This window comes from Urocampus carinirostris, chromosome 5, assembly GCF_059441175.1.
Source record: "Urocampus carinirostris isolate Australia breed hairy pipefish chromosome 5, RoL_Ucar_1.0, whole genome shotgun sequence".
Lineage (NCBI taxonomy): Eukaryota > Metazoa > Chordata > Actinopteri > Syngnathiformes > Syngnathidae > Urocampus > Urocampus carinirostris.
This window is the reverse complement of record NC_142353.1, coordinates 14,871,484-14,894,689: the sequence shown is the minus strand read 5'-3', so window position 1 is coordinate 14,894,689 and position 23,206 is coordinate 14,871,484. Positions and strand designations below refer to the sequence as shown.

The 23,206-nt window shown below is 39.1% G+C and overlaps 1 protein-coding gene and 1 long non-coding RNA gene across 4 annotated transcripts; one reads left to right on the top strand and one right to left on the bottom strand.

Annotated features, from left to right (window-relative positions):
* The first annotated feature begins 38 nt into the window (after positions 1-38).
* ankrd13a (ankyrin repeat domain 13A) lies at positions 39-15,750 on the top strand. 3 transcript variants are annotated; one of them, XM_088335905.1, is made up of 15 exons: positions 39-568; positions 4,461-4,596; positions 4,692-4,816; positions 4,906-4,951; positions 5,531-5,674; positions 5,758-5,935; positions 6,932-6,998; positions 7,097-7,178; positions 7,589-7,650; positions 11,142-11,272; positions 11,353-11,510; positions 11,592-11,723; positions 11,793-11,953; positions 12,830-12,894; positions 14,438-15,750. In XM_088335905.1, exons 1-15 carry the CDS (start codon positions 461-463, stop codon positions 14,634-14,636), a joined length of 1,794 nt encoding a protein of 597 aa, XP_088192031.1. In that variant the 5' UTR covers positions 39-460; the 3' UTR covers positions 14,637-15,750. The 3 variants fall into 3 exon arrangements, with proteins under 3 accessions (XP_088192031.1, XP_088192030.1, XP_088192029.1); XM_088335904.1 differs by having other exon boundaries at positions 5,746-5,935; positions 14,441-15,750; XM_088335903.1 differs by having other exon boundaries at positions 41-568; positions 5,746-5,935.
* A 1,168-nt stretch (positions 15,751-16,918) lies between these two features.
* LOC148365529 (uncharacterized) lies at positions 16,919-18,469 on the bottom strand. Its single transcript, XR_015850415.1, has 2 exons — positions 18,273-18,469; positions 16,919-18,192 (listed from the first exon to the last, which is right to left on the bottom strand). It is a non-coding gene; the product is annotated as an uncharacterized LOC148365529 (long non-coding RNA).
* Positions 18,470-23,206: the final 4,737 nt, after the last annotated feature.

The following is a 23,206-nucleotide window of genomic DNA, read 5'->3' as shown; positions in this document are numbered from 1 at the left end:
AAAAGTATTTTGACACCACGACGTTGTGACTTTGAATGGAGGTGCTCATTCTGGAGCTCACTATTTGCTTGTGGGGAAAATAGATTTATTGTCCTTTAATTTCCACCGTGTTTCCAATCTTAGGTCAGGAAAGAAAATAAAAACAAAAAACAAATCTTCAAACATTTTTATGCGTGAGTAGCATTTTGCTGTCATGCTAGTTTTGCGACTGGGTGGACTCCCCTCCTGCTAGTGAATGGACTCTTCCAGCTACTTCCTTGTTCGAACTTTTGTTTTGGGGAAGGCTGTGAGGCGTCAGTGGACTGAGACTGCCTCTGCATTGATTGATTTTTTGGGGAAATGTCCTCGCCATGGCCGATAATAAACGTCAAAGTTGGGGGGGTACAAGGCATAGCTATCACGGTGGTCGCGTTTAGAGAAAGCTTGCTAACATTTCGTTAAGGCTTCACATAAAGAGAAGATGTCCTCAGCTAATGTTAGCGAAGACCTACGAATGGAGTTCCCGCTGCATTTATCAGTTTGGGAGAACAACTACAGAAGGCTAGAACAGCAAATTACATTGACGCAGGTTAGTAAAGCAGTTGTATTGCCTGAATAATAAGGCACGAGTGTCGTTAGCTTAACGATGCTATCTATACATATGCTGCAAGGGAAGTAGTAGGCCGCCTCGTTCAACATATCTGCTCACTACTTCACGTTTTTTGGTTGGTTAATGTTTACTAGTCCCCAGTATTTTAACTGGTATCGCCGTGTTTATGTTTATCATCAAAGTTGTGCCAAAATAATAGGCTTACTTGCCCATTCAATTGTTAACCAGTGCTTCTGTTTTGATTGACACCTCATCCACTTATTACATTTCACGCTTAAAGGTACAGTGTGTATTATGGAGCCCCTCCTGGTGGTAAACAATACTTCCATTTGAAAAACAAAACACAAACAGCAATTTAAATACAGCAAAACTATAGGAACTATCACTAAAGCATGAATTTTTGAAAATACATTGCTGTGAAGAAATTCGATAGATAGATAGATAGATATCTTATTTATCCCCGGAGGGAAATTCACACTTCCAGCAGTATCCTTGTGTTGAAAATACAATAATAATAAAAGAAAAGAAATAGAATACATAAATACCCAATATAACGTGTTGATATAGAGTATTTAAGTAATGCTACATAAAATACACACTGTAATAATAATAATAATAATAATAATAATTTCCTTGTATTGTCATTCTGTGTAACAATGTACACAGAACGAAATGTCGATTGCACCTGACCCGTTGTAGCGAGCCGATGCAGCCGCAGCCAACAGAGGGCGCCGCCGACCACTTTTTAAGTCTTAGGAATGACTCGGCCGGGGCGCGAACCACCGACCTCCCAGTCTCAAAGCGGGCGCCTTACCATCTAGGCTACTGAGCTGGTGGTAAATGGTCTGCATTTCTATAGCGCTTTTCAAGTCAATGAAGACCTCCCAAAGCGCTTTACAATGTGCTTCACACTTAACCATTCACACACACTCACACACCAATAGCGGCCATGCAGCCATGCAAGGCGCCACCCTTGCTTATTGGGGGCATTAGGGATTCAGTGTCTTGCCCAATAAAATATAAAAATAGGGTAACATACACATGTGGGGGGTGGGGTTTAATGTGGGCTTGTACTCCCCCGGGTGGAGTTAAAGAGCCTCATGGGATGAGGAAGAAATTATCTTCTCATTAGACCTCATTAGCATGTTTTTGCAGGGTTCGTACAGGTGCTTGAACTCCTTGAATTTTAATGTGTTTTCAAGCATTAAAAAGTGCTTACATTTGTGTGACCTGGTTGTAAATGCTTAGAATTACAGCTATGTTTCAAAACAAGTCTGCTTAAAAATGACGCCAACACCGCTCTCCAGTGGCTTCACGTTTCCACTGCATTTATTCCCTCGTGATTAATGGTTGCTGGCATTAATTTATAGGGCATTGTCCTATGATGCGCCATCGCCCTTACGGGCTGCACCCTGCAGGACAGGTATCCTACACCTAAACAGGGTGCTATGGAATCTTTATTGTTGCAAGAATTATGTATCGATTATGGACATTTATTATGGGCCATACAAAAATTAAATGATCCTGCTGCAACTGAAAATGTAATCTACATATTACTTCCAACAACACCAATATTCGGAGAGATTTTCTCAAAAATATTAACACACGTCTTGTCTTGTTCAGATCCACTAATATAGTGGCGATTTACACAAAATCTGATAATCTAAATATGATAAATAAACCCGCAAGATTTAAAATTGCATCGTAACCTGCAGATATATTTGTGGAAATGGAAATAATATGATTCACACTGGATTTCTTTTTTTTATGGTACCGGAGAAATTGAGAATTTGCTTGAATTAAAAGGTGATTGAATTTGTCCCAATAAAGGTTTAAGAAACAATTATTTGACATAAAATGAGCCTCACCTAGAAGGAGCTGACATATTGCCGCCAAGCCTATTCTCAGAAATCAGTTTTTTTCCTTCTACTTTTCTTGTTTTGCACATCATTTTAATGATGTCTTCTTTTTTTTTACAAATAAAAATTAAAAACATTAAAATGTAGTAAAGTTAGTTGTAAGATAACCTTTTTCCTTATTTAAAGTATTGTTTTTGCAATTTTTCAGTTTTCATAGTTTTCTCTTTTCCCCTTTTTCTTCTTGATTGTTTTTCATTTTTCCTTTTTCATTTAGCTTTTTTCTCCTATTTTTCTCTTTTTTTTCTCCTTTTCCTTATTTCTTTTCTTGCTGTTTTCATTTACCTTTTTCTTTCTTTGCGAAAGGCTAGGAAAAAAGTGAGGTAAAATGATGTTATATTTTAGTCACTTAGTCTCTGTTGTTTGTTTTCAGTTGCACGACACAATACAGCAAAATCTAGTGGTCAAATATTACACACTGGACCTTTCATCTGGTTGCTAGACATGTTGAATATCAGTTTTTCCCACTTAAGCCATTACTCGTATAATTCCTATTAAACCAATGATTATGTACAATTTAAAGCCATAATTGGTCAACACTTTAAGGTTTTGACTATTAAAAATGAGGAACGGGTTAAATACATTACGTCAGTAATATGCCAGTAATATGGGGCAAATAATATAAAATAATTTACATAAATATACATAAATAAACTTTATAACAATAAATAAAACTTTCAACCAGTGTACCGCAGGAAATTGCCCTATTTTAACGATGCCATTGTTCAGTATCTTTGCTTTCTTTCACTGATCAGACAAGTAACTGTAAAATTCATCCCTATCAGTGTATGGCAGCAGATTACTATTTATTTTTTTTCTTTTAATATACAGGTACTTATTATCTGCTCACGTGGAAGGAGATGGATTTATATTTCATAACTTATTTTTTTTTGATGAAGTGGTTTGACTGCTCTGCAAAAATAAATCTTGCGCACAATTTTGCTGATAGTATTTTTTTTACTCATATTCAGAAGTTAGAACAATAAGATAAAATAAGAAAAATAAGACAAAAATGTAGTTAAACCGGAAAAACATGTCATGACTAGTGAAATTTATATTACAGCAAAATTATTAACCGGATTGAATAACCTGTTTTACCTCTGAGCCACGGTGACCACAAATAATAATAAAAAAATGTTATACTGGCAATGCAGGCAACATCCATCCAATATCTGCACCGTTTTTCCTCAGAGGGGTCGCGGGGATGCTGGAGCCCATCTCAGCTGTCCTCGGGCAGTGAACTGGTCTCCAGCCAGTCGCAGGGTACACAGGGACAGACAACCCACTTGACTGTTTTTTTTTAAACTTGCCTTGGCACAGAATTGTTGAAAAAAAGTGGTCTATAAAATCGACTAAAAGTGTAAAATAAGTACAAGTTAAAGAGTGCTTGATCATACTATTCAAATGTATACCACATCCCTCTTATAAGAGCATGCCACACTTATGCAGACAGTGCTTTGTTTTCCCTGTTACAAACATTATTACAATACATATAATAGTTTTGATTACCAAGAATGTGAGACAAAGCTAGAAAACGTTATTCTGAAGGATTTTGTGGCATTAACTTCACTCATCCAAACTGACCTATAACAGGGACTCTTAGCACTCGTCTTGGGATCAAGCGGTCGCAGGTTCGATTCCTGGCTCCTTCGAGTTATATGTCAAAGAGTCCTTGGGCAAGACACTGAATCCATAATGCCCCCGATGAGCAGGTAGTTACCTTGCATGGCTGACGCTGCTATCGGTTAGTTAGTGTATGTAAAAAGGGAAAGTGTGAAGCACATTGTAAAGCGCTTTGGGAGGTCTTCATTGACTTGAAAAGCGCTATATAAATGCAGAACACTCATTCATTCATTCATCCTCATTTATTAAGATCATGAACTAATCTTATGTCACGATGTGATTTTTGAAGTAAATTAAAATCGTACTTTTCTTTGATATGGGTTATTCCCTAGAATGACATTGAGAGTGTGGACCCAAGAGGCCGCACTCCTTTGCACCTGGCCGTGTCACTCGGACATTTAGAGTCGGTGAGAGTCCTCTTGAAACACGGAGCTCAAGTTACTAAAGAAAATGCCAACAATTGGACAGGTTAGCATTGGAACTGCTGCATGATATCAAAATTGTGAATGTTGTGGCTGTTCATGCAGGTTATCTAAATGATTGTCTTTGCTCTGTGTATCTAGTGCTTCAGGAAGCTGTTAGCACTGGAGACCCAGAGATGGTTCAGTTAGTTCTTCAACGACGAGACTTCCTCAAAGCATCAACTGCTTTGGAAGGCGTACCTCAGCTTTTGTCAAAGATCCGAGAGGTTTAAGTTATAATGTCCCCATTTTTATTCTAAGTAGCCTTTCATTTGAATAAATGAAACAACTTGCTTTACCTTTCTTCCCTCCACAGTCACCAGACTTTTATATGGAAATGAAGTGGGAATTCACTAGCTGGAGTAAGTCTATGTGGAAACTAGAGCGTGACTATACAAATGTTGACAGGGTCCATATGGGTGCTTGACATCCTTGAAAATGTTTGAATTTTTAGGTTGCGTTTTCAAGGATTGAAAGTGCTTGGATTTTTTGTGAAGTGCTTGTATTAGCACAAGGATTAGGTATCAATTATGGAGATTTATTATGGGCCATGCAAAAAATTAAGGTACTGTCAAATTGTAATGGAAGTATGTTCTGCAACTGAAAATGTAAGCTACATATTACCTTCATTTTACCCAACACTTTTAAAGGAAGAGATTTGTCTCAAAGTACATGATTCACCCTGATATTCTTTTCATGATACCGGAGATACTGGAAAAAATTGGCTTTAAAAGTCCTTAACAATTGCTTGAATTTGGTCACGGAAAAGGTGTACAAACCCTTTGTTGGAGTACTGCATTAGAAAAAGTATTCAAACAATCAACACTGTGCTATTTCCAGTCATACTGGACTATCAGCATTATTAAACCCTAACTTAATTTCTTTATAATGCTTTTACTTTCATTAAAAAAAAAACGTCCTTGCATGTTTTTGCCCCGCAGTCCCTCTTGTTTCCCGGGTTTGCCCAAGTGATGTGTGTCGCATTTGGAAAAGTGGAGCAAACATTCGCGTCGACGCCACTCTGCTAGGTTTTGAGAACATGACTTGGGTCAGAGGACGAAGAAGCTACCTTTTCAGAGGAGACGGTGTGTGTGAGACAAAGCAAACACAAATGACTTCATTCTGATAAAATGTGGCGTGACAAGCTCTTTGACAGATTTATGTGCAGAGTTGATGGAGGTGAACCATGATGATCAAGTGGTGGACACAGAGAACTTCATGATATCACAAGAGAGGGAAGATGTCACACTCGAGTCAATGCAGCCGGCAGAACAAGAAGTGGCCAAAAGGTTGACCACACCAGTTGTCAACACCTACTTGGACACCAAGGATATTGCTTTTGAGAGGCAAGTGGTTACTTCTGGTTAAGTTTTTGGCTTCCCGTCAGCTTGCATTCAGTGCTTCTCCCTTACTCAACTGTGCTTCGAGTACCTTGTCATCTGAACACAAGGCGCACCTAAAAAAAAACAAATTTTACAGAAAATTTAAAGGGCGCCTTATAACCCGGTGCGCCTTTTATACTGCAAAATACAGTGGATACATTTGAAAATGCATATAGTATTTACAGGAGTGCGTTACTACGCAATGGCTTACTGTTTGAGCCATGATTGATCAATCGATGATCCTCACTGGCCCAAATCGCAATACATTACATGCAACGGGATTCAAACCCGGTCCATGGCGGTCAGGGCGCAGACACTTTACAACTAGACCAACAAAGCTACAGATGACATATGAAAATGCATATGAACTTATCTCACTGTCACACCATTTGTAGTCACGGTGCTAGAAACAGTCTCTCCACTTCTTCACCTGTGTGTCAATAACGTTGCAAAAGACAGAAACAGAAAGCAAAGTTTTTCAACAAACTACTGTTCAATCTCTTTTTACGTACGTATACATATTAAACCACATTCAACAGCAATGGTGGTCTAATGGTAAAGTGACCTGGGTTCGATTACTGTTGTAAACAATCTTGTTCGATTGTAATCCGTGACACTTATCGACTAATCAATCATTGCACTATTTGCGCCACAGTGTTTCCCAGAGTTTCCCACTTTAGGCTGAAACAGCAAAGAACCTATGAAAAACAAGCAAAAAAATATAAATTAAAATGTGGAAAATAAGATTATCACCCGTCTCTTCTGAATGTTAGCATTAAAACAAGTTTGAATTAGGATTATTTTCCCGTTTGGATTCATGTCTTCCCCTGAGTCATTCCTGTGCTAAATGACACGCCACAAGAGTGACATGTTGTCAAGCTCGACCGCTTCAAAACGTTACGTCATCAAAAGAGTGATTTACACTTTGTAATATTTTTCTTATTTGTTGTCTTTCGATAGGAACAAGTCCGGAATTTGGGGCTGGAGGACAGACAGGAGTGAAGAAGTCAACGGATTTGAAACAAAGGTTTAACACAAAAAGTGTCTTTCAATAAAACTAAAGATGTCCTTTTGAAACAAATCATTTAATTTGGTTATCATCATATGTCCCTGCTAATTTCATAGGTCTTCAGCGTAAACAATGTGAATGTCGTCATAAGGACTAGGACGGAACATCTCACAAATGAAGAGAAAGCCAGGATAAAAAGTATGTGCAAGAAATGTCTGTTTCTGCTTTGAAATGATTTTTTTAATCACTCGCATTCAGTTTAGAATTGTATAAAATTACACAGCAATGGTAGAATCTGGTGCATATTAAAAAGGAAAAACTGTCCCAAAAATAAAATATTCACAAATATATTTTCAGTTGGATTCAAAAGTAATTACTCAGAGTGTGTGTTTTAAAGCTATTTATTCACAATATTCGTGCTTTTGATAAAGGTAAAATTATACTGATGAGGAAAATAACAGATTTTGCAAATGCGTGAGTATTTTTAGGATTTTACTGTATGCCCACTTTTAAGAAATGAATGCATAAATTTTAGCACTTAATTGTATACAGTAGTTTGTGATTACCTTTTTAGCAGACAATAGTAAATGTGTGGTTTCTCTCAATAGGTGAAAGAAACATTCTGGAGTCCCTGCTTGGAACAGTTGAACAACATATAAGTGCACAAGGGGTAATGCACGCATTCTGCGATCAAACACATACATTGCACAACCACAAAAGCTTTCTTCAGATTCAGATTCAGATCTACTTTATTGTCATTCTAGTACACGTGTATACAGAACGAAATGTCGATGCATCTGACCCCCACAGTTTCCTTGAATGTACAGATATAAATAAAGTTGTATTGTATTATGGCTACGTATAGTATTTTACCATAGTGCCGATAGTGCAAGAAGAGTAGCTAACCAGATGTGCAAAATGGGCAGTCAGGTTAACAAGTCAGGTACACAGTAACATTAACACTGTAACATTAACGCTGTAATTACAATAGTGCAGAGAGCAATGTGCAAGGAGTGGCAAGCTATATAAAAAAAAAACTGCCAGTAGTGCAAAAAGTCAGATTAGCAGCCGTTTAGAATTAAGTTAACTATATGTTAGATTGACCATTTAACAGTCTAATGGCCAGGGGGACTAGACTATTGCGGAGCCTGGTGGTCCTGCACCGCACACTGCAGTACCTCTTCCCAGAGGCTAGCAGAGTGAACAGTCCATGATGGGGGTGAGAGGGGTCCCCGGTAATGTTCTTAGCATGGGATAGACAGCGCTTCTGGCCAATGTCCTGAATGGAGGGAAGTGTAGTCCCGATTATTTTCTCTGCTGTCCTCGTTACCCTCCTCACACTACCCCAGTCGGTAGCGCTGCAGCCTCCACACCACACAGAGATACAGCTGGTCAGGATACTCTCTATGGTGCCCCTGTAGAATGTGATGAGGGAGGGTGGGGGCAGGTGGGCTCTCCTCATCCTCCGCAGGAAGTACAGGCGCTGCTGTGCCCTCTTAACCAGTGATGCAGTGTTCACGGACCAGGTGAGTTTGTTTGTAATGTGCACCCCTAGGAACTTGATACTGCTGACAACCTCCACAGCCTTGTTGTTGACGTCTTCTGCGCATTTACTGATGTAGGCTGACACAGAAATGGCGTACTCATCTATATTTATTTTGTTGTTGTAAGTGGCAGCCGATTTAAACATGTCCCAATCAGTGCAATCAAAGCAGTCCTGTAGTGCCGCCATTGCCCCCTCAGACCACACCCTCACCTGCTTCACTGTAGGTTTTTCTAATAATTTATTGAGAGAAAAAAGGACTGACACTAAGAATGGATACTTGTAACAAGCACTAAAAGTGGAGAGGAAAGTGTTTCTCCATTTGCTGGTTATCAAGCTACCTCCAGCTTGAACAAGCATGACATAATTTGTCACCAATCGTCTGAACTGACATTTTGATGCTGTTATGTGACTGAACAGGCATAAAGTGGGAGGCAATTTAACAAGCTTTCTTCCATTATCCTGGCACCATATTCGTCCAAGTTTCACAAGAATTGGTTAAAATTATTTATGGCTTCAACAGTTAGTCTATGGTTGTAATCTGGAGTGGTGTTTGATTTAGCACAGGACTGGAAAACACTTTTGCCTTAAAGCCGTAGTCCCAGCTGCCTGTTTTCAACGTCTCACTCCTCCGTCTCATCAGCAAGCTTTTGTAAAGGTCGGATAAAAATCCTGATCATCAACTCGGCTGCCTTTTAAGAAGGACACTTTTAAAACAGGCAGAAATTGGAAAATCAGGTTTCCCTACCCCTGATTCAGGGGATTGCCCTGATATTGAGCTCTATTTTGTGAAACCTATTTGACATAAGGCAAAAATATATTTATCATATTTTCCGCACTATAAGGCACATCGGATTTTAAGACGCATCCTCAAAAATGGCCTTTTGTGACATATTTGTCATTCATGAGGTGCACTGGACTACAGTAATCCCTCGGTTATCGCGGTAAATGGGGACCAAAACCACCCGCGAAAAGTGAAAATCCGCGAAGTAGCAAAGCCCCTTCAAAAATGCTTAAAATTTTTTATATATATACATATATATATTTTATTTTTATTTTTTTTAATTTATTTTTTTTAATTATTTTATTTTATTATTGTTGTTTTTTTAGACCTGTTAAGCTCTGAATCCGCGAACGTGAAACCACAAAGTAGCGACGCCCCTTCAAAAATGCTTTAAAAAAAAAATATATATTTTTTTTTAATATATATTTTTTTAATTATTATTATTATTATTATGTTTTAGACCTGCGAAGCTCTGAACCCGCGAACGTGGAACCACGAAGTAGCGAGGTTCCAATGTATTAGGCACATTGAATTCAAACTACAGTAGAGCTAAGATTGCATAACTACATTGAAATTAAAATGGTTTATTTTATAGAACATTAACATTATGACATCTGGTTTCACCAATAACATTTATTCATTCATAAATGCTAACTGTGCTGTCCTCACTCCAAAGTATCCCCCTTTTTTGCCAGCTCGACAGTTAGTGAACAATACGCAACATCAAAAAAAGGATTCTCAACAAGCATTCGAAAGTTGGCATTTGTGTAGCCATTGAAGTTTGTTGAGTTTTGTTTCCTTTCGGCAACAAACAACATTTTAACAAAAAGAGGGCACTCCAAGACCAACCAATGTGTTTCTCAAAGGCAGAACAGTGAGCTCACACTGGCACGAATGATTGTGAACCAGTTAAGTCATGTTTATTTGTATAGCTCTTAATCACAAGGAGTCTAAGCAAATCAGATATGGTCTCAATAAAAGATAGAAGCAACGCCTCTATGCCGAAGAAGTATAGGTGATTTTTTTTCCTGATGTACAGGACTGACTGACAATATCTCTATATTGTTTTGTTCCTGGATCATGCTCGTATCTTGAGCGAATTTTATCGATACATATTAACTGACCAATAACCAGCATCCCAAAAACATCCAAGTTAACCCTAAGTAGCAATGAAACACATGTTCCTGATCACTCAAAACACATCGAAATAGTAATTGAACATAAAAATACAGTAATAACAGCAGTTAGTCGCGGACCTCCGTCACGGGGTTGTGACGTCTCAAATTTGGTTAATATTCGTTAATTAACCCTGTTTTATGTCCGTAGTGCAGCAGTTAGCTTATTCGAAACATTATGGATATCCATTTTATATCACAGTTCATAGAGACACATTAAAAAAATACAAACTGTTGACTGAAAAGAGCCCTGAAATAATACTTGTATTCCATTTTGGTTATTATAAGACCCCTTTCATAAATTGTAACAAGCATGTTTGTATAATTGTCAACCACAAGAAGGCACTCGTAGACCACTTCATATACTGTAGTTCTCAAAGGAAGAACAGTTATTGTATGCAGTATCATTTATATGTTTCCATGCATTTCCAATTTTTCCATCTCATTTTCCAGTATAAAAGAAGCACCAGGTCATAAAGCACTCTCATACTTCTGGCCAATTTGGGTTTTTAGGTGCACACTACTGTATGGAAAAAATGGTAAATACATAATGGCAATGGATGAATTTGAAAACAGTTGGTGTTCGGTCCCAAAGGATTGTGCAATTGTTCCTTGCTTTTCCTGCTAATGATGTTTTGGTTTGATGTTTACTGTTACAGGATCTCACACTTGAATACGCAACTGCCACAAATCCCACAGCCATCACTCCAGAAGAATATTTCAATCCCAATTTCAATTTGGGCAACAGAGACATCGGCCGCCCGATCGAACTGAGCGTGCGAACACAGAAGTTAGTCGACAATCCCCAAGATATACAGAAACCTTATTTTTAACTGCTCTTGCCATTTAACCAGCTTTTCCTTCTCGCAGGTTTAAAGGTACATTATGGATGAGTGAAGATCATCCTCTCTCCCTGGTGGAGCAGGTGACTCCCATCATTGACCTCATGGCTCGGACCAGCTCGCATTTTGCACGCCTACGAGACTTTGTCACATTGAAGTTCCCTCCCGGGTTTCCGATCAAAATTGGTGATTGGCATCACTTTGAGAGACAGGAAACATTTTTTTTTAAATGCATCAAGAGTGAAAGTGATACATTGTGTTTTGCAGAAATTCCTCTATTCCATGTCCTGAATGCCAGGATTACTTTTGGTAACGTTAATAAATGCAGCACTGAAGAGGAAGACATCAAAACACCAGCAGCCACAACACCCTCAGCAGAATACGAGGAGGAAGCTAAAGGTGAAAATATTTTCGATGATTAAATGCATTGAAACTATTTGCTCAACTGCTGCTTTGGTGCGTGTTCAGTACCTCCAGTGTTTAAAGTGTGTCCATCCGTGTTTGTGATACCCGACAACTACCTACGCCGAGGAGGGAGCCGCATCACCCCCGCACCTTCTAACGATGATGAGTTTTTGCAGTATGCAATTCATCAAAGTCTACTTGATTCCCGCATTGACTCAGACCAAGTGAGGCCTCGCAATTCATACAGCGCTGTGAAAAAGTGTTTGCACCCTTCCTGTGGTTTTGCATATTTATCACTCACAAATGTTTCGGATCATCAACTATATTCACCAGTTGAGATGCTGTGGTGTGACCTTAAATGGGTAGTTCATGCTAGAAAACACTCCAATATGGAGGATTTGAAACCATTTTGGAAAGAATAGCAGCCCAAAATTTCTCCACAACTTTGTGAAAGACTCCATCCATTATCAGCACCGCTTATCCCTCAGTAGGGTCGCGGGGGTGCTGGAGCCCATCCCAGCCATCTTCGGGCAGTGGGCAGGGGACACCCTGAACTGGTTGCCAGCCAGCCGCAAGGCACACAGGAACAGACAACTCACTCGTTAATTCACACCTAGGGACAATTTGGACCAGCCAATTAACCTGACATGCATGTTTTTGGAATTTGGGAGGAAACCGGACTGCCCGGAGGAAACCCACGCAAGCACGGGCAGAACATGCAAACTCCACACAGGAGGTTTGATCTATCTAATGACCTCAGAACTGTGCCGTACACACGCTAACCACTGCTTCACCGTGCTGTGAAAAACTCATTACCAATTATTGTAAACGTTTGATTTCTGCTTTCGCTGCCAATTGTATCCAAACCCAAATCAACATTTAAAAACTACATTTTTGTATTTCCTAGGGTTGTCTCTGTGTGATATTAAAATGTGTTTGATGAGCTGAAACCTTTTGTGAGTGATAAATGTGCAAAAAAAAAACAGAAATCAGGAAGGGGATAAATACTTTTTCACGGCACTGTATCTCCTTTTGGTTCCCTTTTTCCTACTGTCTTATCAATTGTATTGGGAATGATTATCGTCTTTATATCACTCTAGGAAAGGACAGGAGAGGGCACTCAAAGTGACCATACAGATATCAAAGTCAAGAGCCAGAGTGACTGGTATGTATTTGCATACTTGTTGGTTCGAATGGATGCTTGAAGTCCCTGAAAAAGCTTGATTTTTATTGTTGTGTTTTCAAGGTTTGAATATTGTTTGAATTTTTGATAAAGTGCTTGTAAATGCTTGAAATTGTTGCCATGTTTCTCTGGAGTCTTAATTGAGTAATCTTTACCTCACTGCAGCCACGTTGAAAGCATCCTCCACACTCATTTCTAATTTGCCTGGAATCTAATCTAAATCCTTCTGAGAATTCCTTTGCCCTCATAGGACTGTACATAGGCGTCAAATGCTCACAGTGCCTTGGTTACTCTTCTCACAGCATTATCTAGAATTTACTGTTGAATCGAGTGGAGCTGTAGCCACCTGGCGGCATGTAACTTAATAAGATTTCTCTTGTTATAGACACTTTAAATGAAGAAATATTTTGAAAAGTGTGCTTAAAAATGACGCTGACGCCCCTGCTCTGGTGGCTTCGCTTTGCCATTGCATTTCTTCTTCTCTTGTCAATTATGACAACTTGCTTTCGTTTTTATGAAGCGCCATCGCCCCTTATGCGTTGTGCCCATGGGGACAGGTGCATCCTATACTTTTAGATAACTTGAAACTAATCAGAAATACACCCCGTATACATTGTTAATAAGGTAAATGACTATTTTACAGGCAAATGTCTTTTTTTAATGCAATACCTACAAAGGTGTTTAGAAACCCTATTTCAGGCAGCCAGAACCCCCAGTGTTCTCATAGTACACAATGTTTGCTAATTGCATTAGATGGCTAATGGATGATTAGAAAGCCCTTGTGAAATTATGTTCGCAAACGGTAAAGCTAGGTTTGAGAAGTTATAAAACTGACCTTCCCTTAAACTAGTCAACTATCTGGAGCATCACATTTATGGGTGTGATTAAACTTTCAGAATTGCCAGGAAAAAGTAGAACTTTCACGTGAAACTGCGCAGAGTATTTCTTTTTAAAAGAAATGAAGGCTACTGCATGCAAGAAAATGCAAAGAAACGGAAGATCTTCTGCAACAGCACAAACAGGCTTTAACAAGAGTAGAAAGAGAAATGGGAGACCCTGCTGCACAATCAAACAAGACGGCAGGTACATTATAGTCTGCAGTTTAAGAAATTGGTTCCTTTCAGGTCATCAACTAGCAGCTTGGTTAAATAAAACACACCGTTGTCAACATCTAGTGTAAAACGGCAACTCCGAGATGCTGGCTTTCAAGGGAGAATGGCAAAGAAAAAGCCATATCCAAGACTGGTCAACATATGGGTAAAATAACCCAAACATTGGTCAAATCCATTTGATGAAGAGTGACTTTTTAATGAAAACACAAAATTGTCTGGGTCACTATAAACTTTTGAACGGTAGAGTGATTAATTAATAAATTCAGAGTTACAAGAAGTTGTTATTTATTTCTCGATTATTATTTTACATACCAATCACATTCATAAGTTACATCAGGCAATTTGAGAAATGACATTAAGTCCACGTGGCCTTAGGTAAAAATGAGTTTGACACACCATTCTTGTCTTTCCAGTAGTATCCCAGAGGGGGCGCTAGTGGACTACGGCGACACCTCCAGCCCCACAAGCACCTTCTCTACGTCAAGTCACGAGTCAGAACTCCACTTGGCCATGGAGCTTTCTGCACAGGCACAAGAGCGAGAAGAGCAGCTGAGGAAGCAGGAAGAAGATGAGCTGCAGCGAATTTTGCAGCTTTCCCTCATGGAAAAGTAGTAGGATGAAGAGGGGATCGGATACCGCCTCACCTCATTTACACTTCCTGTCTATGCAACAACAGTTTTTCCCTTTAACTGCCTGCTCTTTTATAGTATGTGGGGTTTTTTATTATATTTACATGCCGAGAGTCCGTCTTCAAACTAGCCCTGAGGCATAGTGACTTTTTTGAGCTTTTAAAAGCATAATTTCTTAAAGGCAGCTCCCAAGAATGTTGTAAAATTACTACTTTCAGGTAACTCCATTTAACTTCACACTCCCGTTTCTTTTCAAAATTATCCCAGAAATGTTAGCACAATAGTATGCTTTTTGTGTATTATTGTACAGGAAGCAGTTGAGTTGACTTTTTCTTCAAGTGCCAGAGCAGTTTAGATTCTTGGTTAGATCAAACAGTCCCACAGCATGGGTTTAATGCTACAAACCATTTCCATCAGATAATGGAAAATAACCTCAGGGTCAAGTTTTACAAACCCTGTCTTGGTCCATTTTAAACTTCTGGTAGTTTCACATATCTATTGGTGTATTGTACGTTTCAGGAGGCCAATAAGTTATAGCTGTAAGATATCAGATTTCTGTAGCCGCTGGATATATTTTTCCTTTAAAGTGGGGTTTATTTCCAAATACCAGCGTTTGCAACCGCAGTTATCACCAGGGTGCAGTCCTGTGCAATCACTTCCATGTTTCTGACTGGCCTCAGCATTGATTTTTTTCCTCCTTTTACCACAAACGACTGCAAGTTTCTTTCTGTGTGCAAGTTTGTTGAGGGCCGTCTGTTGAGTCATTGACTTGTTCAATTTCATCATGTGCCAACAGACAGTTTGTGACGTGAATGTTTAGGTAATTCAAACCTTCACATTTTTCTTATCAGATAAGCAGCAAGTTGTACCTGTGATGTTGAATAACCAATGTACTGTAGTTATTTTACATATGACCAACCACTAACTTAAGCGCTGTCTACAAATCTTACCCTCCATGGTACATGATGATAAACAGCAGTTATAACTATGTCATTCTGCCAAATAAAGGCCAGCTCTTGGTTCAGTCAAATGAGATGTTTATAACACTGTTTTGAGCTGCATTTGTTCTTAAAATAAAAGCACTTTATTTCCATACATTTTCTGGCTGTGGCAGAATTCTATTCAAGAATGCAGACACATTCAGGCTTCGTAAACGCTCGATAAAAGGCCAATGTAACACAATCGACATTTTTGCTACAAAGCCATGTTTTAGGTTTTGTATTTTATTTTCATAAGCACAGTGTGATTGTGACTGATAACTGATGTAATTTGTACTTCATTTTTAAATGTCTGGTCCCATTTTGAGACTACATGTCACCAGTGGGCACACCAAAGCCTTTGAGTTGACGTTTACCCATTACACGCTTGTAAAGGTGTTGTACTTGGAAAACAGAATCCCTTTTCACTCTGGATTCAACAAATCAGTTTTCTATTTTAGGGGCAGGCACCACGTAATCTAGTGTTACTGGGTAAAGACCATATTGAAAAATAACAACTGAAATTGAAAAAGGTACTTACTTAAAGGTACAGTGTGTATTTTTGGGCAACTAGATGTTGCTGTATAGTGTAATATAACTCAAAACGAGTGCTAAAAACACAAGGAAGGAAACAAGCTACAGACTAAAATACACCATTTTCCTCTCGTTTTTTGCCAAACATTTTTTGTGTTATGTCAGCTTCCTTGAGATGATTCTTGTGTTAAGTAAAATAAATGTCATTTCTAGACCTACGAATATTTCTTTTAACAGCTTGCTTTTATGATAGTTCATGTATTTTTTTTTTTAGTATTAGTGTTCATTAAAGTTTTTTTTACACTGGGAGGCACTTATTAATACATACTGATGTACTGGTCTATGTACTGTGTAGTGCAATTAAAAGCAATGCTAATAAGCACAGTGAGGAATGCAAACTACAGAAACTTTTTTTTTTTTTTTCATTTTATTGCCCAGCTTTCCACTATGTTGTTTGGTTACCTGGGGCAACAAGATAGCTAAAAATCATGCCCGGTTGTTCATGGTGAGGCTCATGTAAGATAACGTTTTCTTTATTTTAAAATTGGGCACGCAACAGCAGGGCATGGTATTTTTGTAAATTGTGACTCTAAAATTGCCACTCAACATACAAATCTTCCCTCGTTCTATTCAACCTCATAGTCCTACTCCGGCTGTTTTTGGCGAAAAAGCGCACGTATCCTGTGGTGAATCACTGATGATGTACATCAGGAGTCAGAAACCATTAGGCCCAAAGAACCATAATAACCAAATATTCATTTAGTTATTTTTTATTTTTTTGAAAGAGAGAAAAAGCCATACCATACATTTTAAGACAAAATTCTTCAAAACTGCCAAACAAGAGCAAATTACTCAGCGCATTCAATTTATTTGACCGTAACGTCACACAAATCATCCAAACCCTGCGTTAGATAATTAGATAACATTTATAAGATAATGCCAGAGCCTGTGTCTCATATCAAAAAGTAGGTATACTTTAAACTTGTGTCCCTCACAGTTACTTAAGCTCATTTTGACCTCCATTTTTCATGAGAAATAGTTTCAAAACAAGGTGCAAGCAGAGTTCTTTTGTAAAAATCTCACCCAAAAACTGTAAACAAACAGTTCACGGCTGTATTCCCATTCAGCGCAGTGGGCACGTGATAGAGAGAGGAGCGTGCATTTTGTGCATAGGTCCAGCCACCCCTACCGCTTACCCAATCAAATGGCTCTGTGTGTTTGGCAGCGTTTTTGGTTGTTTACTGTTTGTTCTGTTTATTTTTTTAACAAAGTGTCTCAACAGTGAACATGTTATTTAATGAGCTTCCGTACAAAGGATTCTTTCGGGATGTACAGCCAAAACGAGGACTGTTGGTGTGACACCTTGACTGTGAACTGAAGTTGTGACTGTTCCCCTTTTTATACTGGACCGAACAGCTTATACCATCAACGTTGCTTCAGCTATGCAGCACTAAACACTTATTTGAGCTTATCAGAAATAGAACGCTACAGAGGAAGTTTGCCCGAGCAGAATTTTCCGAGTCATGTACTAATGAAAAAGACCATATCTAGCTCGCGAACTATAGGTACTATACTGGTGTATATGTAAAGGGGACTATAGTATTGCTATCATTCCATGTTCTTATTTTCTAATGAGCAAGGCTTAAAACGTAGTAACACTCATCATTTATTTACATGGTGTGGTCAGTGGTGCCGAATATTTGGGGGAAACACAATATAAACTCATACAACCGACTTACTTTCAACATGCTTAATTGGGAAAATTCAAATTGCATGAGGTGGGATCAAGGTGTCCCCGATAAATAAGCAAGTGTCAGAGCCACTCTAACCATTGTAAGGCCCACCTTCAGCGGGTGGATTTGAGAACTGTTAAGTGGCTCTTTGGATTGTGTTTGATTGCAAGTCTTTTGTCTCCGTGAGTGGAGTGAGGACACAATCTGACTCATCTCCTGTGTAGAGGCTTGTAAACGCAAACGGCCATGACGATCATTAACAGCAGGAGGACACCGAGGACGCTCCCCAACGCGACTGCAGACAAGAAAAGGCGTGGTCAACACTTGGCGCGAAATTATACGCGTCAATTTGTGTGGGGTTTTTAATTTTCTTACCCATATTTTGCTTTTGCAAAACTGCATAAGGCCTCTCAGCTATTGCGGATTCCTCGTCCTGGCCACACACCAAAACCATTAACGACATGAATAAAATGTTTGGGGTGGCGGCTAGCATCACAGCGGCGGAGAATATGGAACAAATGACTGTGATGGGCACAATGATGACAGTGATGGGGAAAGCGCTTCCGCTGCGGGATCGGGGTCCTAAAGCCGTCGTCTTAATATCAGCCATACATTTATATATTCTCATCTCATCTCATTAGCTGCACCGCTTATCCTCAGTAGGGTCGCGGGGGTGCTGGAGCCCATCCCAGCAATCCATTTATATATTATATTTATTTTTATATTCGTTTTTAAATAGATTATTTTCATAAATGTGGGTTTGAAACGCTCACAATAAAGGCAAAATAGTATATGAGGTCCCTGCTTTAAGCACTAAATGTGATATATCGTTTTGTGGTATTAGTACATTTGCATACCTGTCGACCCCCACGGCTCCATGCCCTTACAAACTGTCGTATTTTCCCTTACAAAATACAAAATAATCTTACACCATATATTTTTTTAAACGTGTTTATTTATGAAGTTTAACATGTTATATTGTACATGTGTTTTGTTATATCATTATATTGTTAACATTTTGTTGTGAGATACGAGGTTTATTATAAAAAAAAGTTCAAAAATGAAGTAGCTTGGACGTTCACTGTAGATGGAAAAAATACATGCAAATATAATTAAGTAGAATAATACATTTTCTTATTCAAATTATTAATTCATTTTCTGCATTAAGTTATTGTTGGTAATATACTGATTAAAGGGATAACCACAAACCAATCTTTTTTCATTTTCTCCTTTTATACTTTTTTTCTTAACTTCTTTATACAACAATAATGATTCGTAATATGATGCATCAGAGCAAGTGAGCTGTTTGAGAGCCAGCTCTCTTTAATGAGTTGAGCCGGAAAAGGCGGTTCTCTAAAAAGAGACGGACTTCCTTTCACTACATAACTACCAATTGAAATCCGAGGCGGCAGATGCATGCGCACAGTAGCATCAAACCGCTCGCTTTGTTTGCAACAAAAAAAAGATACCGAGATAGAGGCTACCGCGGCGAACTCGTTTGACTTGATTGATTTGCCGTTTCATCATAGTCGGTGTATGTACCCATAATGGACAAATTTCTGTTTTTCCGTACAGATTTTCTTGTACGTCGTACACGTCTTAAAATGCATAATAAACGTACTTTGTACGGCAAAAACGTACAGGTTGACAGGTATGCATTTGGGGGGCGGCACGAGATCGTTCAAAAATAAAAATAAACAACTTTAAAAGCGGTTTTGTATCCAACAACATAAGACTTTGCCTCTTGTTTAATAGGCGCCCCTTCTTTGCCGCTTTGACGCCCCTGCTTGCTGCGAAAGTGTGCGGAAGGACTGAGGCAGAGACAAGGAAAAGCATAGGGGACACTTCCCCTTTGACTAGGGGTGGGGGAAAATTCTCTGTACATTTAAAAAATATTCGGCGGCTCCTGTCTTCCAAATTACTTGGAGGTGGTCTCGCCCTGGGAGTAACTTAGTGTAGAACCGCCAGTACTGGTTATGCATACCTAAAATCAAAGCAGCTATCATGTTCACGTTTCTGTTTTCTGGTGATAGCAGTACCGGTCAAACACGCTAAAATCTCACTTCATACTGGAAACCATTATGGATGTGTTGAGCCTCCCATCACGTTTCTCATCACTGAAATGTCAAAGACGAATCAAGAATTGATGTAAAGGTCAAGTTCCTTGAGGATGTATCTTCATATAACTACGTTGCATGAATGATGTATGTGGCCTTTACATTCATCTCAATGTTTGTGTGTAACAGTTCTCAACATACAATATGTTGTTTCTTATTCCCCACGAAGGAAAGTAACATTCAAATGAATAGATTTGTGAAAGATTCGGTTAAAGTTTAAAAAAAAGTGTGTTTTGGATTTATTTATATTTTATGGTTAAATGTTTTGATCGGGATTTCCTTTTTGTTTTGTTATAATAACACTACACATTTTATCATACATAGTATTTTTCCATTTCTGTTTACAACGGAAGCATATTGTCACGGTGTCGTGATTACCTAACTGGAGCCACCTGAGGTAATCAGCTGGTGTGCTGGAACGCGATTTCCTGATTGGTGGAAGCTTTCTACATAAGCTGTCAGCGTCCAGAGATGGACGTTCGAGTGTACTCCTCGTTTCCCTGAGTGAGCCTCCAACATTCAAGGTACCACGATCCCTTTGTGTATTCCAAGTCTGATTCTCGTTGCCTGACCCTTGTCTGTTAAAAGTTTACGATCTACTCTTCCGTCCCGGCCACCGACTTACCTGCTACGTTACTCGTCACGCGTTTTCACCACAGAGTTGCCATATCGTCCAAAGAGGCTTTCTGCTACCAAGAGACGACGTCCCAAGCCTGCTCCACCGAACCTTGTCCAAATAAATCCTTTAACTGACGCTATTGGATCCGAGTGCTTGTTCTGGTCCCTGACACACGGTTGCCCATTGCCCCCAATTGGCCCAGCCCTTTTGGCGCCAGCTGCGGCTCGTTGACTGATTGGCTATTTAAGCTCAGTGCTCTCACTCACCCTTTGTCAGTCCGTCAACGAACCTCTGCACCCGCAAGACGCGTGTTTTGACTCTGTCTAGCATCCTGCTTGTCTATCCTGTCCAGTATCGATCCCGTCTATCTTGTTCTGTTTGATATCTGACTCCAGTCTCCAGTGTTTGGTATCGATCCCATCTGTAACGTCTGGTCTGATACCTTGCTACAATCTCCAGTATCGGGTATCGTTCCCATCTATCTCGTCCTGTTTGATAGCGGACTCCAGTCTCCAGTGTCTTGTATCGATCCCGTCTGTTTCGTCCTGTCTGATACCTTGCTACAATCTCCGGTATCCGGTATCGATCTCACCTGTCTCATCCTGTCCGATATCTTTCGCCAGTCTCCAGTTTCCGGTATCTATCCCGTCTGTCTCGTCCTGTCTGATATCCGTCTCCAGTTAATGTATCTGATATTGATCCTGTCCGTCCCGTCCTGTCCGGTATCGATCCCGTCTATCCGGTATTTGGTATCAATCTTGTCTGTCCCGTCCTGTCCAGTATCGACCCTGTCGGTCCGGTATCTGCTTGTGTATCTGGTATCGATTTCATCGGCCTCTGGCTTCCTGTTGTTCCACGCCGGACTTCTGCCTTACTTCTTCCGCCCAGCGATCGCCGACTCACTGGCGTTTGTGTTAACATGCCCCATTCACGTAAAATAAAGCTTGTGTGAGAAACGTTACGCATCTGGGTCCTCCTCCTGCTCTGGTTCTGACACGTATTGTATTTACTTCACTGTTCAAACACTGATGTTTCTCAGGCTAATATTTTAAAGGGAATTTTTGTTTTTGTTTTCATCGTGCAGGTTTTCCTGTTTATTTCTTTTTTTTTCGGAATGTTTTTTTTCTGTCGTTCTGAAGATTTTAATCTAGTTTCTCTGAATAATATTCTTCTATTTTGCGGAATTCACCACGTAGCTGGGTTAGTGTTTTAATACATTATTTTGTATTCCTGTGGGATGCAGAATTTGTCGAACTGATCCTATTCAAGCAGATCAGAATGGGATTTCCTCCTGAACAAACGCAAAGTCCTCAGGTGCTTGCGTAAGTTAAAAAGCTATGTGACTATTTCTCAGTGTCTAAAACCCCATTTTGAAATAAAACTTGATTAAACTATGTAGCAGGGCCATGTTTGTTTAGATGTCCCCAAAAAATTCATGTGTATTCTCTGGTCAAGTCAAGTCATTTTTATTTGTACAGCCCTTTGCTTTCATATAGAAAACAAAGCATGATGATAAACAGAAAAAATATAGATGTTGAAACCATAATTGATGTGCGCCATGAGAGTATCACCCACATTCAAACGCATTTATGGGTGTCATTTCCCTTTTTTTGCTGAGTTAGCAAAATCAAAAATGCCACATCAGCTTTTATTTGAGATTTTTCACATCATGGGTAACCTACCTGACTGACTGTGGAAGATGGTGTTGATATTCAAGGTCGTTCTGTCTGGGAGATTAGAATACCTTACAGGGACGAAATGCTGGGTGAGCTTTTTTAGCATTTTTCACATCTAGTGTAACCTACCTGACTAGTTGTCATATCTAAACTCCTCCCCCCTTTACTTGGGTTGACAGAAAAAAAAACTAACAAACAAACAAATAGACAGATATAAATACTTAGATCCCAAATAGAAAAAATATCACTACCCTCGCTTTGCTCTCGGGTAGAAGAATAAAAAACATTCTGAAAAAAAAGTAATAAAAGAATTGTCAATCAAACAGAACTTCGAAGGGGCAGTGTGCAATATTTGACCATTAGATGTCACTGTGTAGTGTGCTATAACTGAAAACAAGTGCTAAAAAGCACAAGGAAAAATTCAAACTATGGAGACTCAAAGTGACCAAAAAGCAGCTTTTCGGAATATTTTTACGGGGTAGTTATTATATTTGTGCGTATTATTTAAATCAATATATTTCTTTTAATGATTGATGTTTTTACCACTATGAGGCGCTAAAAAATGCACACTGTCCTCTTAAGAAATATTCTAATAACAAAACTCCCCCAGGAAAACTAAAATACAGGAGTGTTTTTTTTCATTATATAAAACACTTTAGTGGACCTTGCATAAATGATACTTTTGCATTACTTGTTGAATTCAAAAGGATGACTGCTCCAATTCATTAGCTTTGTACCTAGTGATAAAATGAAGGTTTTTTTGGTTGTATTTCTTATCCACTTAGTGTCAAGCCACATGTGTCAGGTAGATAGAGGAGCAGCGGCCTATAAAGAAGCATCTCTTTTATGTGTTTCCTGTTTTCTAATTGAATAGTCGACACAAAGAAGCTTTGATCA

What these genes read in the sequence shown, in the direction of transcription:
- ankrd13a (XM_088335903.1), top strand. Translation starts at nt 461, where the DNA reads ATGTCCTCAGCTAATGTTAGCGAAGACCTACGAATGGAGTTCCCGCTG. An exon ending in AGAGAAAGCCAGGATAAAAA is followed by an intron (nt 7,179 to 7,588) that starts GTATGTGCAAGA and finishes TTCTCTCAATAG; the next exon opens with GTGAAAGAAACATTCTGGAG. An exon ending in CCCGCATTGACTCAGACCAA is followed by an intron (nt 11,954 to 12,829) that starts GTGAGGCCTCGC and finishes ATATCACTCTAG; the next exon opens with GAAAGGACAGGAGAGGGCAC.